This window comes from Cucurbita moschata, unplaced genomic scaffold, assembly GCF_002738365.1.
Source record: "Cucurbita moschata cultivar Rifu unplaced genomic scaffold, Cmos_1.0 Cmo_Scf00007, whole genome shotgun sequence".
Classification (NCBI taxonomy): Eukaryota; Viridiplantae; Streptophyta; class Magnoliopsida; order Cucurbitales; family Cucurbitaceae; genus Cucurbita; species Cucurbita moschata.
This window is the reverse complement of record NW_019268523.1, coordinates 777,817-791,850: the sequence shown is the minus strand read 5'-3', so window position 1 is coordinate 791,850 and position 14,034 is coordinate 777,817. Positions and strand designations below refer to the sequence as shown.

The 14,034-nt window shown below is 37.4% G+C and overlaps 4 protein-coding genes across 4 annotated transcripts; 2 read left to right on the top strand and 2 right to left on the bottom strand.

Moving 5' to 3' along the window:
• The first annotated feature begins 1,109 nt into the window (after window positions 1–1,109).
• On the top strand, window positions 1,110–2,046 carry LOC111445301 (uncharacterized serine-rich protein C215.13-like). Its single transcript, XM_023083594.1, has one exon. It carries the CDS (start codon window positions 1,225–1,227, stop codon window positions 1,828–1,830), a length of 606 nt encoding a protein of 201 aa, XP_022939362.1. The 5' UTR covers window positions 1,110–1,224; the 3' UTR covers window positions 1,831–2,046.
• Window positions 2,047–5,299: 3,253 nt separating this feature from the next.
• Window positions 5,300–7,342, top strand: LOC111445211 (LOB domain-containing protein 15-like). The gene is made up of 3 exons (XM_023083467.1): window positions 5,300–5,561; window positions 5,639–5,888; window positions 6,539–7,342. The coding sequence occupies exons 1-3, from the start codon at window positions 5,548–5,550 to the stop codon at window positions 6,974–6,976; spliced, it is 702 nt and encodes a 233-aa protein (XP_022939235.1). The 5' UTR covers window positions 5,300–5,547; the 3' UTR covers window positions 6,977–7,342.
• A 497-nt stretch (window positions 7,343–7,839) lies between these two features.
• On the bottom strand, window positions 7,840–9,983 carry LOC111445207 (peroxidase P7-like). Its single transcript, XM_023083463.1, has 4 exons — window positions 9,386–9,983; window positions 9,066–9,257; window positions 8,834–8,999; window positions 7,840–8,389 (listed from the first exon to the last, which is right to left on the bottom strand). The coding sequence occupies exons 1-4, from the start codon at window positions 9,608–9,610 to the stop codon at window positions 7,995–7,997; spliced, it is 978 nt and encodes a 325-aa protein (XP_022939231.1). The 5' UTR covers window positions 9,611–9,983; the 3' UTR covers window positions 7,840–7,994.
• A 510-nt stretch (window positions 9,984–10,493) lies between these two features.
• Window positions 10,494–13,397, bottom strand: LOC111445210. Its single transcript, XM_023083466.1, has 4 exons — window positions 12,800–13,397; window positions 12,319–12,442; window positions 11,396–11,456; window positions 10,494–10,792 (listed from the first exon to the last, which is right to left on the bottom strand). The coding sequence occupies exons 1-4, from the start codon at window positions 13,173–13,175 to the stop codon at window positions 10,649–10,651; spliced, it is 705 nt and encodes a 234-aa protein (XP_022939234.1). The 5' UTR covers window positions 13,176–13,397; the 3' UTR covers window positions 10,494–10,648.
• Between the last annotated feature and the right edge of the window lie 637 nt (window positions 13,398–14,034).

The window sequence follows — 14,034 nt, the reverse complement described above, 5'->3', positions numbered from 1 at the left end:
ATCCCTATTAATGTTTACCTTATTTTTACATTTTGAGCAACCATATCAATTTTTAATTTAATATATATAACTTTAAAATATTTTTTAAAAAGGCTAATTTTGACACATTTATATTAATTTTTTACGTTTATCCTAAGATCTATAGATTTGAATTGAAATCATGTGATATTAAAATTTGTTCTCTTGTCATTTTCAACCCAAACAATCATCTATAGTAACATGTCATTAACACGGAAGGACACGTCTCATCCTTCATGCCCCTTGTTTTTTTTCTCTGAGATATTTAATAAATTAGTTATATGTCTCGTCTATTTTTTAAAATTAATTTTGTGGGCTAAATTAATAAAAATTTAAAATTTTCAATCATATAATAAAAAATATATTTTATTTTATTTTCTTCACTTAAATCGAATTAATCTATATCAAATATGTCAATCACGAAATTAAATAATTTCAATATCTTTGAAAAAAAATATATTGGAATTGGAACCTAATTTAAATCCATAAACACATGTAGCAAATTAACAATCGCCACACAGACATGATATTTTGAGGGTTTTAATGATCTCTCAATGTCTGTCCAACCATCTTTCTTTTTTTTAAAAAAAAAAATCACATTAAAGTAGCAAGCTTTCTGGCACGAGTCATATGGACCACGACCATCTCTCATTTATTACACCAATCTTCACCCTCCTAAACCCACCTTTCACTCAAATTACAAGTTTAGTATCCATTTAGTCTCTAAATTATTATTTTTAAAAAATTTAAATTATTAATGTTATATTTAATAAAATAATTTTTTCTGTCTTCCTCTCAAGTGTCTTTTTCCATCATGCCCTCATTAATTTGTTGATTTGCAAAAGGGCCCATCTTCTCTCCCCTTATTAAATTGGTACCCACGTATTGAACCAATAAACTCTAACTAATTATGACACTTTTAATTGATTTAGAAACCAAATCACTAAATGGGGGTTGGTTAATTCTAATTATTTAGTGATTACCATGTTAATTGCATTGATTCAAGCAATAAAGACAAATTCCTGATATCAATATTTATGTCTGTCAACTTCAATTTATTGCACCTTGTTGAGCTACACACAGCCTTAGCATTTACACCCCAAAATCAAATGCCTTTCCCTTCATATATATCAATCCAATTCAGCTGCTTTGGATCTTGAAATTCACCTCTCAGATCTGTTCAAACAAACCCACTAAGAGCTCGACATGGAAGCTGGAAACTACCACCAAGTCTCTCTCAAGGAGGCTAACTCCGCCGCCAACTCCTCTTTCAGAGTCTATTACGGCGGCGCCACTGGTGCCATTCCGTTCAGATGGGAGTCACGCCCAGGCACTCCTAAGCATACTTATTCAGACACCTCTATCCCTCCTCTTACTCCTCCTCCTTCTTACTATTCCTCTTCGCATTCTACTTCCAAAGTCTCTCCTAAGCCGACACGTTTCACTTCAATTTTTAGGAAATCTCGAACCGCCTCGTCTTTCTCCTTCTCCTCCTCCTCGTCGTCGTCCTCCTCCTTCGCATCATGGTCTTCCTCTCGCTCGTCGCCCTCCGCTTTCGTTAGACCTAAATTCTTCAAACATCGTCGCTGCTTCTCGAATTCTCCAAGCTTGCCATTCGAGTGTAGCTTCGACGACAACGAGGGCGACGAGGCGGTGGGGAGCCCCGATTCTCCTACGTCGACTTTGTGCTTTGGTGGTGGCTCTTCTTCACGTAGAGCTTCATTGTTCCGAGGTTGTTACCGGTTAGTGAGTGTGAAGAACGCTTTGTTGTCCATTGTCGGACATGGATCTGCAAGCCGAGGTACTCATTAATAATTTGTTGAAATGTGCATGAAAATCAGTGAATTCCCATAAGCTTTTTGTTCTGTTTTGTCACTTTGTTGAGTATTTTGTTAGTGTTTGTGTGTGTTTGGAGTGAAAAATGTTGTAATTTTATGGAACGTATGGAACACAAATGTCGTTGAATTGGCATAGCTCATGTCAAGCTTCAACAAAATCAAATCTTTTTTAGCTTTCATGGTTAATTCTTCCATTAATATTCATTTATTTTGGTGTACTCTTTCAATCTTTCACCAAACCCAATAATCACCCATTTAATGACTGAAATACAATTCTTTTAAAAACCCTAAACCCTAAAAAAAAATTTAATTTTTTTTATATTCATAATCATTTCCAAACATGTTTTTAACGAAACCCTTTTGATGAAGTTGAATCTAGAAATGAGAATACGAACCCAAAGGTCGGCTCATAAAAAGTGAGGTAGAGTAAGGAAGCTGCCGTGTGGTTGGAGGAAGCTGGGAAATTAATGTTAGAACATTACTGATTGTCTAAAGAGGGTAGTGTCCAAAATACATCCTTTTTCACACGTTAAAACCAGTCTACTTTGAAATAACTGCCAATTTAAGTTATATTTTGTTGCCCTTCGTTGGAGAGAGATTCGGAGGAGGAACCATAAATGCAAGATCTCATCTAGGCCACCACGGAGAAGAGAGTAACGAAGCATTCTTTACATGGGTAAAGTGTTGAAACTCTCTTTAGTAGATGCGTTTTAAAACCATGAGGTTGATGGTGATATGTAACGGGTAAAAATGAATAATACCCATAAGCGGTGGACTTGCACAGTTACATATGATATCAATGCTAGACATTTAGCAGTGTGCCAACAAAAACACTAGGCCCCAAGGAAGTGGATGGTGAGATCTCACATCATTTAGAGAGGAGAACTGTAATGTCTCACGTTGGTTGAGGAGGAAAACAAAACAGGAAGGTTTTAAAGCGTTATTTATGTTATTTATTGTTACAATAAATAACTCAGCTTTGTTTATGCATTAATGGCAGACGGAAGTGATGAGTACACAGTAGAAAGTTAAAGAGTGTTCGAACTGTCCAATCCAAAGTCATCTCATGACGTTTTCCCAGAACTTGCGCCAACTCAAATCACTAAATTATGGGAAAAATAAAAAAGCTTTGAATCAATGAAACGAATTAAAAATAAATAAATAAAAAGTTCCTAAAAAAGCTCTGCCAATTAATAACTATGTCTTCCATGTGGATATCAAACTGCTCTGGATTCTGTTTTCCAACACAAAATTCAAGATAAATATTTAAGATTTGACCAAAAATTAAGTTTATACTAAGAGCTTAGAGTCCAAATGACGGTGCCTCATTTGTTAATTAATTATATTATCTTCATTCAAATATTCCTATTTCTATTCTTAAAAATATTTAAAATAAGTCTATCCCGTCTAAGTGAGACATAAATTTAGTGACACGTGATTAGGGGCAAGGAAAAGGGCTTCTTCTACGTTACAGTCAAAATAAGGAACCTTAGAATGAACCCTACTTATCGATAAAAAATTGGGACTGGAGAGGAGTGAAGCCACGTTACCGAGTGAAAGAGGAGAGAGGACCATCTATGTGAGGAGAAGAACGATTTTTATATGGAATGTCCTACTTGTACCTGGGCTTTCGAATCAATCACTCTCCTAACTTTAGGGGCATCTCTATCTTAGGTAGGGTGACACACCTTTGTTTAGGGTGAAACTAGAGAGAAGAGAATATCTCTTGAATTGAATCTTTCCTTCCTGTTCGGACATAGTTTACTCTAAAACTACTCTCTCAGAGTAGTTAAAGGCCCAAAATTCATATGGCCCAAAAGGCCCAAAGGCCTAAAAGCTGGGCTTGACTACTTGGGCTAACACCGTTAGGCCGAGGCCCATCTGCCAGTTTGCACTTATATGCACTAAACCGGCCTTAACGAGCTGACCCCTTTTGGGTCGAGCGGAGCGGTTCGGTTCAAGGGCAGGTCAACCCTCGAAGAACACCAAACCGGCCTTAGGGTTTTCATCTGGAATTCCAAAGATTTTGTTAGAAACCTAGATGAACACAACCTTGTAGGGGTTAAGTTAAAAAGTGTAGACCGTTTTTGTGTCACCATTATTACGACTCGAACTTGCTCTAAATTGACTTGACGTGACACAAACTCAACTACTAACTAATGGGTATATAACGGATCTCGATGTCCTATCAATATATGTAAACGACAATGCAACGTGTAAACAACGAGTACGTGTTCAGAATGCACATGATTGGAATTTATAATTAAAACCCAACAAAATTGAGAAGGAAAGAGTGTATTTATGGAAGCATCTAGGGTTTGGTATGAGGAGAGAGAAAGTTAGGTTTGGGGAATGAGGAGAGAGAAGAAGGTGGCGAATTGTAAGGCTGAAAATAGGGGTCAAACAAGGAGGGATGGTGCTATGTTTGCTTGCAGTGTAAGCATACCATTTTATTTTATTCATACTCTTCTCTCCTAAGTCCTAATATCCATTTAGTATCAATAGTTTATGTAAGCTTTCCTCTTTCCCTCACTTTCACCACCCACTTTGACACAACCCTCCTCAAATTCACACACCCAACTAAATCAATCTCTTCCCATTCAAAGTTTTGGTATTCCAACCGTTTAAGCCTACTACTAGTAGATATTGTTGGTTTTGGCTTGATATGTATCATCGTCAGCTTCACAGTTCTAAAACACGTCTACACTCTTATAAAGAACATTTCATTATCCTCTCCAACCGATATGAAAACTCATCATCCACACCCTTGGGGTTCAACTTTCTCATTGGCACACTGCTCGATATCTGACTCTGATAATAATATTGACAGCCTCACAGTTTTAAAATGCGTCTATTGAGGAGAGTCTTCAATACCCTTATAAGTAATATTTCATTCTCCTCTCCAACCGACGTGAAATCTCGCAATCTACCCTCTTGGGGTCCAGCATCCTCGCAAGTACACCGCTTGGTGTCTAGCCCTGATATCATTTGTAACAGTCAAAGCCTGATACGTATTGCCATTAGTCTCACAATTTTAAAACGCATATGTTAGGGAGAGGTTTCTACAACATTATAAAGAATGTTTTGTTCTCCTCTCCAACATTATAAAGAATTCGTAATTAAGGTGCATCGGGGAAAAGGGTGTTGAGTCATTTTCTGAGTGAGAAATGTTGAGTGTTTTAGTGAACGATGTGTTGTGGATACTCACCAACAATCACAGCTACATCACTTACATTATTATTATCAAAACCTTGAAGGCAACCATTTGTTGTATAGGATTCTGATCTTGACATCAAACTACTACCAACCTAATTTCTCCTCACTTCTTACAACTTCAAAACGTTTCAAACTTGGAATTTGGAACCAAATCAAATACAATTTACATTGTTTATACCATAAATCATCATTAATTACACATATACATTGACATGTTTCCCAGCTATTATCTTCCAAAAACAAAGCAAAATAATGTTCACATGGATCCAAAGTCAAAATGCATTTAAGAAGCCACACGTGAGGCTGCAGTCCTATCATATTTATAACTCACCCCCTCTTCTTCTTCTTCTTCTTCTCCTCAGCTTTCTTAACATACAATACAATATAATTCCCTTTCCTTTTAAGTAAACCCAAACCCTCTCTCGTTCTTGTTCTTCTTGTTCTTGTTCTTGTTCTTCGATTCGGGTATGCCTGAATGTCAAGAGAAAGGTAAGTAAGTAAGTAGTAGACAAAATCATATGCCTAAATGCTTGTTTTTGTTAATGATTTGGGGTTTGTTTTGGCAGAGAATTGCAGGAGGTTGATGAGATAAAGAGGGAGGTGGTTGAAGGGTTTTATCCATTAATGGGAAGAAGGCAGATATTGAGTCAAGCTGGGGCGCTGAATACCATAACGCCATGTGCGGCCTGTAAGCTATTAAGAAGAAGGTGCGCTCAAGAATGCCCATTTTCTCCATATTTCTCTCCGCATGAACCCCACAAGTTTGCTTCGGTTCATAAGGTTTTTGGTGCCAGCAACGTGGCTAAGATGCTCATGGTAAGCATCGACCCTCACTCTTCATTTTTCTTGTTCAAAGGGATGTGCTTAGATCCATTGAGGCCTATATTAAATTAATAAAAATAGATCTCGGTTTTGAATTTCATATTAATTATAATTTTGACTGTGGAACGTACTATATATTATAAAATACATAAACAGATATGGTAGATCTGTAATTTTGTCTACCTAAGTTTACTACTATATTTTATAAATTTTTAATCGACCCACAATTATTGTATCAATTATTGCCCGAAAGGATTAGGTCAAATTAGAGATGTCCACAGGGCGGGGAAAGTAGACAGGGGCAGGATGGGGAAGCCTTCCCCGTCCCTATCCCAGTCACCTATTTCATTTCTCATTCCCGCAAAATTCTCCTATTATTTTTGCGGGGACTGAGTCGGAGATTCCCCACGAAGAATTTGTTAGGGAATTGAATTTCCTCTAGGTCATTTATTATTCTTTTTAAAATTATATAATTATTTTAAAATTTTTATTAAAATAATTTAAATTAGGGTTTCAAAATTAACTAATTTAACCGAAAGTGTATTTATATGAAATGGGTCGGTGAATTGAACATAGACGGGGACAAAAAATATAATCTTGTCCGGACCCAGCTCATTTGATGTTGAATTTGTGAAAATTTGTAGGAAGTGCCGGAGAGTCAAAGAGCGGACGCCGCAAACAGCCTGGTGTATGAAGCCAATCTGAGGCTGAGGGATCCAGTGTACGGCTGCATGGGCGCCATTTCTGCTCTCCAACACCAACTTCAAACCTTACAAGCTGACCTCAACGCTATAAGAACTGAGATTTTGAAGTACAAATATAGAGAAGCCATCATCCCTTCTCCTTCCTCCTCTTCCTCTTCCCACATCGCTTTCATTTCCGCTACCGGGCTCGTATCCACCACCGCAACCCCGCCTACTGCCCCGCCAACTCCGCCGCCTTCTCAGCCACCTCCGCTCTCTCTTCCCCCGCCTCTTCCTCCCTCCTCCTCCTCCTCCATCTTTTCTCCGCCCATCAGCACCACCACTGCCCCTCAACTAATTAACCCTATCTCAACCCAACATATTCCTTACTTTGGTTAAGCTTCACCACCTTTAGCTATTGGGAACTGATTTTTATGGCTTTTGGGTATTGCTTTTAGTGCAACTAATAATGTGTTGTTGGTTTGAGATGATTTTTGAACGAACGAACAAACAAACAAAAACAAAAGGGCTTTAATTTTATGTGAAAATAGTTAGTAAAAGCTTGGTAAATTTGTGTTGGCGTGCAGCCTTGTGCTACTAATCAGTGTTCCTCATTTGGGTTGACTTCATAAACAGTAGGTCGCACATGCATGGGGTTTAGTCGGTGTTTTGTTTAATATATATTACATCAATGAATGAATGATTAATTAAATCATTTGTAAATGGGTTAATTGAATGAAGACTGTTTTTTTTTTTCTTTGCTTCACTCTTCACATGCTGTTGTTGAGCGAAATGAGCTGAGTGTCACGATCAGACTCAAACATACACTGACATTATCTGTAAAGTTAGAATTTTTCACAGCGGACTTGTTGTTGTCCCGTTGTTATAAAAGTGCGATTGTGACATTGAATTTCATTTGGAGCTAAAATCAACTCAATTCAACCAAAACGACAGGTCCCGTGACTATGCCAACTTTGAACTTGAATTAAATGGCAATGAATGAGGTGGGAGACTTAATTGGAACCCTCTCTAATTAATGGGGAATTTGGTATAGTGTCATGGATTGCTTAAAGCTGTGGCATCTTCTAATATGTATGGGTTTTTGTCTTATTCTTATTTTTTGCTAAGTTTTTTTTTTTCATTGGTTGGAGATGAGACAAGGAGTTCGGAAGTGCGATATTAATTGGGGTTAATGATGTTTGGTTCCACAAAATGTCAAATTATCAAGAACTTCCACGTGAAAGAAGGGTTTAGTATTAAAGTTCCAAACAAACAGCCAACAGAATATTAGTATTAAAGTTCTTTAATCATCACAAACCTCTTGTAGACGCAAAACCCATATCGAAAAACACTTCAAATTTAAATCTTTGACAAAAGTTATTCTTCTTCAAGCAAGAACATAACAGAGCAACATTGGTTAATTAACCTTCCGGCAGTTCTTCCTAATTTCGCCATTGGAGCCAGTAAGAGGACTGATGTCGCTCATCCGGACCATGGCGGCAGCAAAATCAGAGAAGAATCGGGCAGGGGCCTTGGCGTAGTTTTGGACAGTGGAGTCTGTTGATCCGCCATTGAAGAGAACTTGATCTGATTGTAGGAGCCCCTTGTTCTGAAGAAGGTTCTTGAAGTAATTGTTGTCGAAAGAATTTGGAGTTTGTAAATCCAGAGGAGCCAAATTGTTGTCGCCGGAGCCTGAGGCACTGGGGCAATTGCCTTGCCTTGTTGTTGCAAATGTACTGTCTATGTTTGTGGCATTGCTATAGATTCTACCTCGGAATGTTGTGCACCTTGCTTGTCCGATTGTGTGCCCACCTGAAAGTGTTGAAAATGACCCACGATCGAAATATGTCAAAACAAACAACAAAGAGAATTATGTGTAGTCAAAAGTGACTCATGTGTCGAACAAATGGTGTACTTTGTTTGAAGGCTCTAGAGAAAGAAGTAGAGCCTCGATTAAGGAGAGTTCGAGGGATACATAGACCTCAGGGGAGGCTCTATGATGTACTTTGTTCGAGAGGAGAATTGTTGAAGATTGTTTGAAAGAAGTCTCACGTAGACTAATTTAGGGAATGATAATAAATTTATAAGTAATGAATACATCTCCATTGGTATGAGACATTTTGGACAGTCCAACGCAAAGTAGTGAGAGCTTATGCTCAAAGTAGATAATATGATATCATTATAGAGAGTCGTGATTTCTAACAAAAAGTCACCATTTTTTCTAGTTTAAGCGCTTTAGAGAAGGAGATAATGAACCTGAAAGAGCGACCAAGTCTGTGTTGGAGAGGCCGAGAGCGCTGAATCTAGAGGTGAGTTGGCTAAGAGTTGAAGTTGGCGCGGGGATGTCGCTGTTGGCTTGGGACTGGCTCGCGGTTGTGGCGTCTCTTCTACCCAACTTCACATTCCAGCTCGGCCCTCCTAGCTACAAACGTCATGTATGCTCAATAACCAAATTAAGTCCAATTAGACTAAAGTTGTAAGGACTTACAAGAACAACAGAGTCACGAGCAGCAATGGCGAGGATATCAGCACAAGAAACAACGCCAGGGCAAGCATTCTCAACAGCGGTTTTGATGTTATCAATGACATCGAAGCCTCTAGCGGAGTTCCGATTCGGGTTAGCATTTTTCTCTCCAGTGAAGCTCGACGTATCGTCCAACAGAATTGACCCATCGCATCCCTAATCTCCAAGCAAAACAGAACAAAAGCATATAATCATTGAAAAAAAGAAAAGCAACCTTTAGAACTTAATAGTTAGAAACAAAAGAAAACGAAAAAGGGTTTGAAAGATGAATGGGAGAAAAGTACATTGACGAAACAGTCGTGAAAAAACAAGCGAAGAATGGAAGACCCCATGCGAGCCTCTTTGGAGACAGCAGATCGAACAGAGGTTTTGACAGTGGACAACAAATTTGGACAAGAAGAAGAGTAAAAACCAGTAGAGAGTTGAGCTGAGGCAGTGCCCAAAAAGAGCATAAACAAACCCAAACCCAAACTCAAAATCAAAACTCCTCTGAATCCTGAATCAGCCATTGCTAAGAACCCACAAGCTCTGTAACAATTTTCCGGGTAGTGTTGATGAAGAAGGAGGGAGTGTGGGGGGTTCTTATAAAGTCCATGGCTTTGGCAGGTGAACCTAACTCATAGAAATGGAATTGCATGGGGGAGCCAATTTTTTCAAAGTTTCAACACTTGGAAAAGTAACAAAAACCAGAAAGGCAGAGAGGGGAGATGGAGGTAAATTAAGAGGTTTGAATGAAAAAGAACGGTGCTTTTGATTTGGAAGATGTTTTTTTGTCAAAGAACACTGCCAGTTTTAGTATAATGGGAATGGTAAAGTCAAAAGGAAGAGGTCCCATCAGGCATTTGCATGGGAATAATGTTCATAAACTGCAAGGAAACTTCAAAGATAGGGCTGTGTTGAAAAATGGAAGAGATGCCCAATTATTTTTCTAGACACTTTAAAGTGATTGATTAGAGAAGTAGAAAACTGAGGGAATCAAGGCCTTTACTTTTGAATGGATGCATGCGTTGATTGTGTCATGATTAAATATTTGATTCTCACTTGTTTTAAATGAATGGGATCATTTCAAACTACTTTTACTTCCAGAAAGGTCTGCACCAATTCATTAAGAAAACAGTAGCGTCTAAAGAAAGGAGATGTGATGGGCAATGGATAAAGGGCTGAAAAAGAAGAACGTAGGCATGCAGGTTTATACTTTTCTGAGCCGATAAAATGGAAAAGCGAGAGGGATTAGGTAAGAAATATAATCTTCCAATAATTAAAGTTTAACAGCCTGCAGAATAGATTAATAGTTAATCAGATAAAGATTACAAAGTCAAAAGATGATGAAGTTTAATTTTTGTGTAGCCCTTAAATGCTATTATTGATTAATTTTTAGACTTGACAAAGCTATTGATTAAACTTTATGGCGTTAGTTTCATGCTTCCAAAATTACACTGTATATTAAATGAATGACAGAACAGAGCAAACCGTTTCTGAGTAATGAACAAGAACTTAAACAATACAGGCTACTAACTTGAATGGTTATAACTATAAAAAACCATCGTCTACTCCGAGTCGGATGATTTAGCCTCCTCCTCTGGTAGTTCAAACGCATCTACTTCCGAAAAATATGCCTTCTTCTGTTCAACAAATTCCCGTGGAAGCTCAACATTGGACTCATCTTCCCCATACGTTATGGCACACTGCCTCTGAAAAAAAAATAGTAGCTACTCATCATTAGATAATTTTGTTGAGGTGATTTGAAACTTCCAGTAGCCGACTGCTAACAAACAGTTATTGGCCAGTGGTAAACAAGAGAAACTTTTCACTGTAGAATAAGTCAATTACCATACCATGGGTCATATTGGCCAAAGTGAAAGAGAAGGAGATGCGATGATCTTAACAGTTAAGCTACTGAAAGGGACTCTTGTTTCATAACAAGTATTTACTATTCTTTAAGAAGTAGAAGAAAAAAAAAAAAAAGTCAACCTCTATCTAGCTAGTTAAATATCCCGTGGATATAGATAAATAGAAGTTGGTGAAATATTGCCTACGCCATGACTATGGTTAACCTAACGTTCATACAATGGGACCAATTAATCAGGAACAGAGCTTATTAATTGTGGTACAGATAAGTACAGATAGCATCACATTTTTGAGAGAAAGGTCAGAACTCCTATTTTGCTACCATAAAGAATAAGCATCAAATTAAAACCTAAACAAGCAAGGAGCAAAGATAAGGATAAAAGTGTAACATAATTTTAGATTGACAGATAAAAGAAAATGGGCAGTACTATTATTTTCAGACGGACCTTGTTATAAGGAACGGTTCTTGCTTTGGATGTGCTACTGTATCCATCTCTTCTTTCACCCCTGCATAAAAGCAAGGGAACAATTAACAAACAAATGAGTAATAAAGAGTAAATGAGAAATTAGGTGTAACAACTCTTTGTATGTAAGGGCTCAACCCCACCGCGAGTAGATATTATCCTCTTTGAGTTTTCCCTTTCGGGCTTCCTCTCAAGGCTTTAAAACGCATCCACTAGGGCAAGGGTATCCTCTCTCCAACCAATGTGGGATCTCATATTAGAAGACATATTTCTTGTATCCATTAATCCGTATGTTTAGAAGAAAAACAATGTAGTAGTAGTAATGTCAACATTCGTGCCCACTATCTTAAGTTTACTTTTCCATCAAATCAAATTATAAAATAGTAACAAAAATTGACTGCAATTTGGAAGCCAAACAAGCATTCAGTCACAAAGATGAAAGCCTCAACAGACTAGAGCTTCATATTTAAGGCAGTCAAACAATTGAGGCTCGACAAATCTATCACAAAAAGTAAAAAAATTAAAAATTAAAAAGCTGACAAACACGGTTTTAGGTGGCTGCAATTTTTCCTCATTGTAGATAAAGTAAGAGTAATACCAGATTAACCCAGACCAGTAATTGTTAGAACAGTAAAAAATTTCCAAAACCAGGACCAGAGAACCGTTTAATTTTTCCAAAAAGTAGGGCAGGGGCCGCCCAGGTTGATAATTATTGCAGAGAGAAGGCAACTTTCTCCTATGAAACTTAACAACCATCGGATTCCCAATAGCATTGTAACACTATCATTAGGCGTTGTGAACCCACAATTAAATTCCTCTGGTTGAATCCATTAAGCGCATCAGAGATTTACATGCGCGAGGAGATTTTGTCTTAAATATGGAGAAAAGTGCAAAGAGCTTCATACCCAGTTTGGATTTTCGATGCGGTAGAGAAAATAAATGGTGGAACTGCTATCTCAACGCTCTTCCTTTTATTCGAAGGGCGCCTTCGACTGTAGAAGGACTGGGGCTCCGGAACGCGATCGGTTCCTGACGTCAAAGCGTAATATAATACTCAATGCTTCAAGCCATGGAAAAATTGAAGATAAAAAATCCCAAATATTGAATTTCCTAGTACATATAACCATACGTATCAGAAGAATACTCTTTCACAGGCAGAAATTTCAACATCGCACACAAGAAGCATAACAGTAAAACAACAAATCTCCTCTGCATAATATTTCTAACAATCCCAAAATAGCTTGTAATCCTTAATTCCAACGTAGTATTTAAAGTAAACTGAAGTATTTTGAGAAATAGGGAATAACAGTTGCTGAAACTTAACCGACCAAAAGAATCAAGGACCAAACAACGATAGCGACGAATACCAGAAAGTACAACCATTACCTGAACTAGACGACAAATCAGTACGCCGCAAAGGAGTGGAGGCTTCCGTAGGAAGACGGCGAGAACTAGGTTCTGGAAGAAGAGAATCAGAAGTAGGGTTTGTTTCTGCAGGATTAAAATCAGAGCTAGGTTCTGTAGGAAGAAAACCAGAACTAGGGTTTGAAACTCGCAAATTAAAGGATGTAGATTCAGACGCAAAACTTGGCTCGCATTTCTTCTGAATGTTGACAACATCTTTTACCGCAGACTTAATTACACGCTTGCGCGGTTTGATGGGAGCGGAGAAATTGGAAGGCGACAATTGCGAGGAGACGATGGTATTGGTACAATCCGAGAAGGGTTTTCGAGCACTGAGATTTTGTATCTGGGATTCCATCTCTAGTTCTTCACACTTCACAGGGGGAGAAGGAAGTGTTCAATAATCTTCATGGTGAAGAAGATGCGCTGAAGAACTTGAGCGGAGGAAGATCGAAGTGACAGTGGCGGGAAAATGCTATTGAAATTGAAAGTTGGACGAGAAGAATTGCGAGGGTGAGTGTAGTCGGGCGCGAAATGAACTTAGCGCTGCTACCTTCTGGCCTGTGGGGAATCTTATGTTCGGATCCGATGGGCCAATATTATGGGCCTTAACGTACGTTTTGGGCTTAACCATTTTGTCCAAAGCCTGGGCCTCACTATTAACTTTGTATGAATTTCAAAAAATTTAATAATTCATTTCTACCTTGAAAAAAAAAAACCTTTAAACTTTAAAAAATTCTCCTACATTTAATTTTAAATATGAATAGTTAATATTTTATTTTTAAAATAAATTTAAACTCAGTTTCAAAAACATCTTAATTTTTAAAATTTTAAAAACTTAAAGAAAAAAATACCTTGAAATTTTTTAAAAGGTTCAAAAATACTCCTAAAATTAGTAGAGGGACGAAACTAACTTTCAAAAAAATACTCATAAACTTTTGAATGCAATATTAATATCCATTCACTAACAAATAAAAAAAAGTTTCACTATTAATATCCTTAAAACCGAGGTGGGAGATGATCTATGAGACATATATGTATGATTTCCGTCAATATATTGATGGGAATAACTTTTAAGTATTTTTTTTATAAAAGTTAAAAATATTGGTATTACTTTTCCAAATTTATGAGTATTTTTTAAATATGGTATTGACCTAAATAATTTTTAAAATTAAAAAAAAAAAAAAATATATATATATATATATATATATATATAT

Coding starts and splice junctions, on each gene's coding strand:
- LOC111445211 (XM_023083467.1), top strand. Junction 5,889..6,538: donor ACGTGGCTAAGATGCTCATG/GTAAGCATCGAC, acceptor GAAAATTTGTAG/GAAGTGCCGGAGAGTCAAAG.
- LOC111445210 (XM_023083466.1), bottom strand. CDS start 13,175: ATGGAATCCCAGATACAAAATCTCAGTGCTCGAAAACCCTTCTCGGAT. Junction 11,457..12,318: donor GCATCGAAAATCCAAACTGG/GTATGAAGCTCT, acceptor GCTTTTATGCAG/GGGTGAAAGAAGAGATGGAT. Junction 10,793..11,395: donor GAACCGTTCCTTATAACAAG/GTCCGTCTGAAA, acceptor TTTTTTTTTCAG/AGGCAGTGTGCCATAACGTA.
- LOC111445301 (XM_023083594.1), top strand. CDS start 1,225: ATGGAAGCTGGAAACTACCACCAAGTCTCTCTCAAGGAGGCTAACTCC.
- LOC111445207 (XM_023083463.1), bottom strand. CDS start 9,610: ATGGCTGATTCAGGATTCAGAGGAGTTTTGATTTTGAGTTTGGGTTTG. Junction 9,000..9,065: donor CTCGTGACTCTGTTGTTCTT/GTAAGTCCTTAC, acceptor TGACGTTTGTAG/CTAGGAGGGCCGAGCTGGAA. Junction 8,390..8,833: donor AGACTTGGTCGCTCTTTCAG/GTTCATTATCTC, acceptor CAACACTTTCAG/GTGGGCACACAATCGGACAA.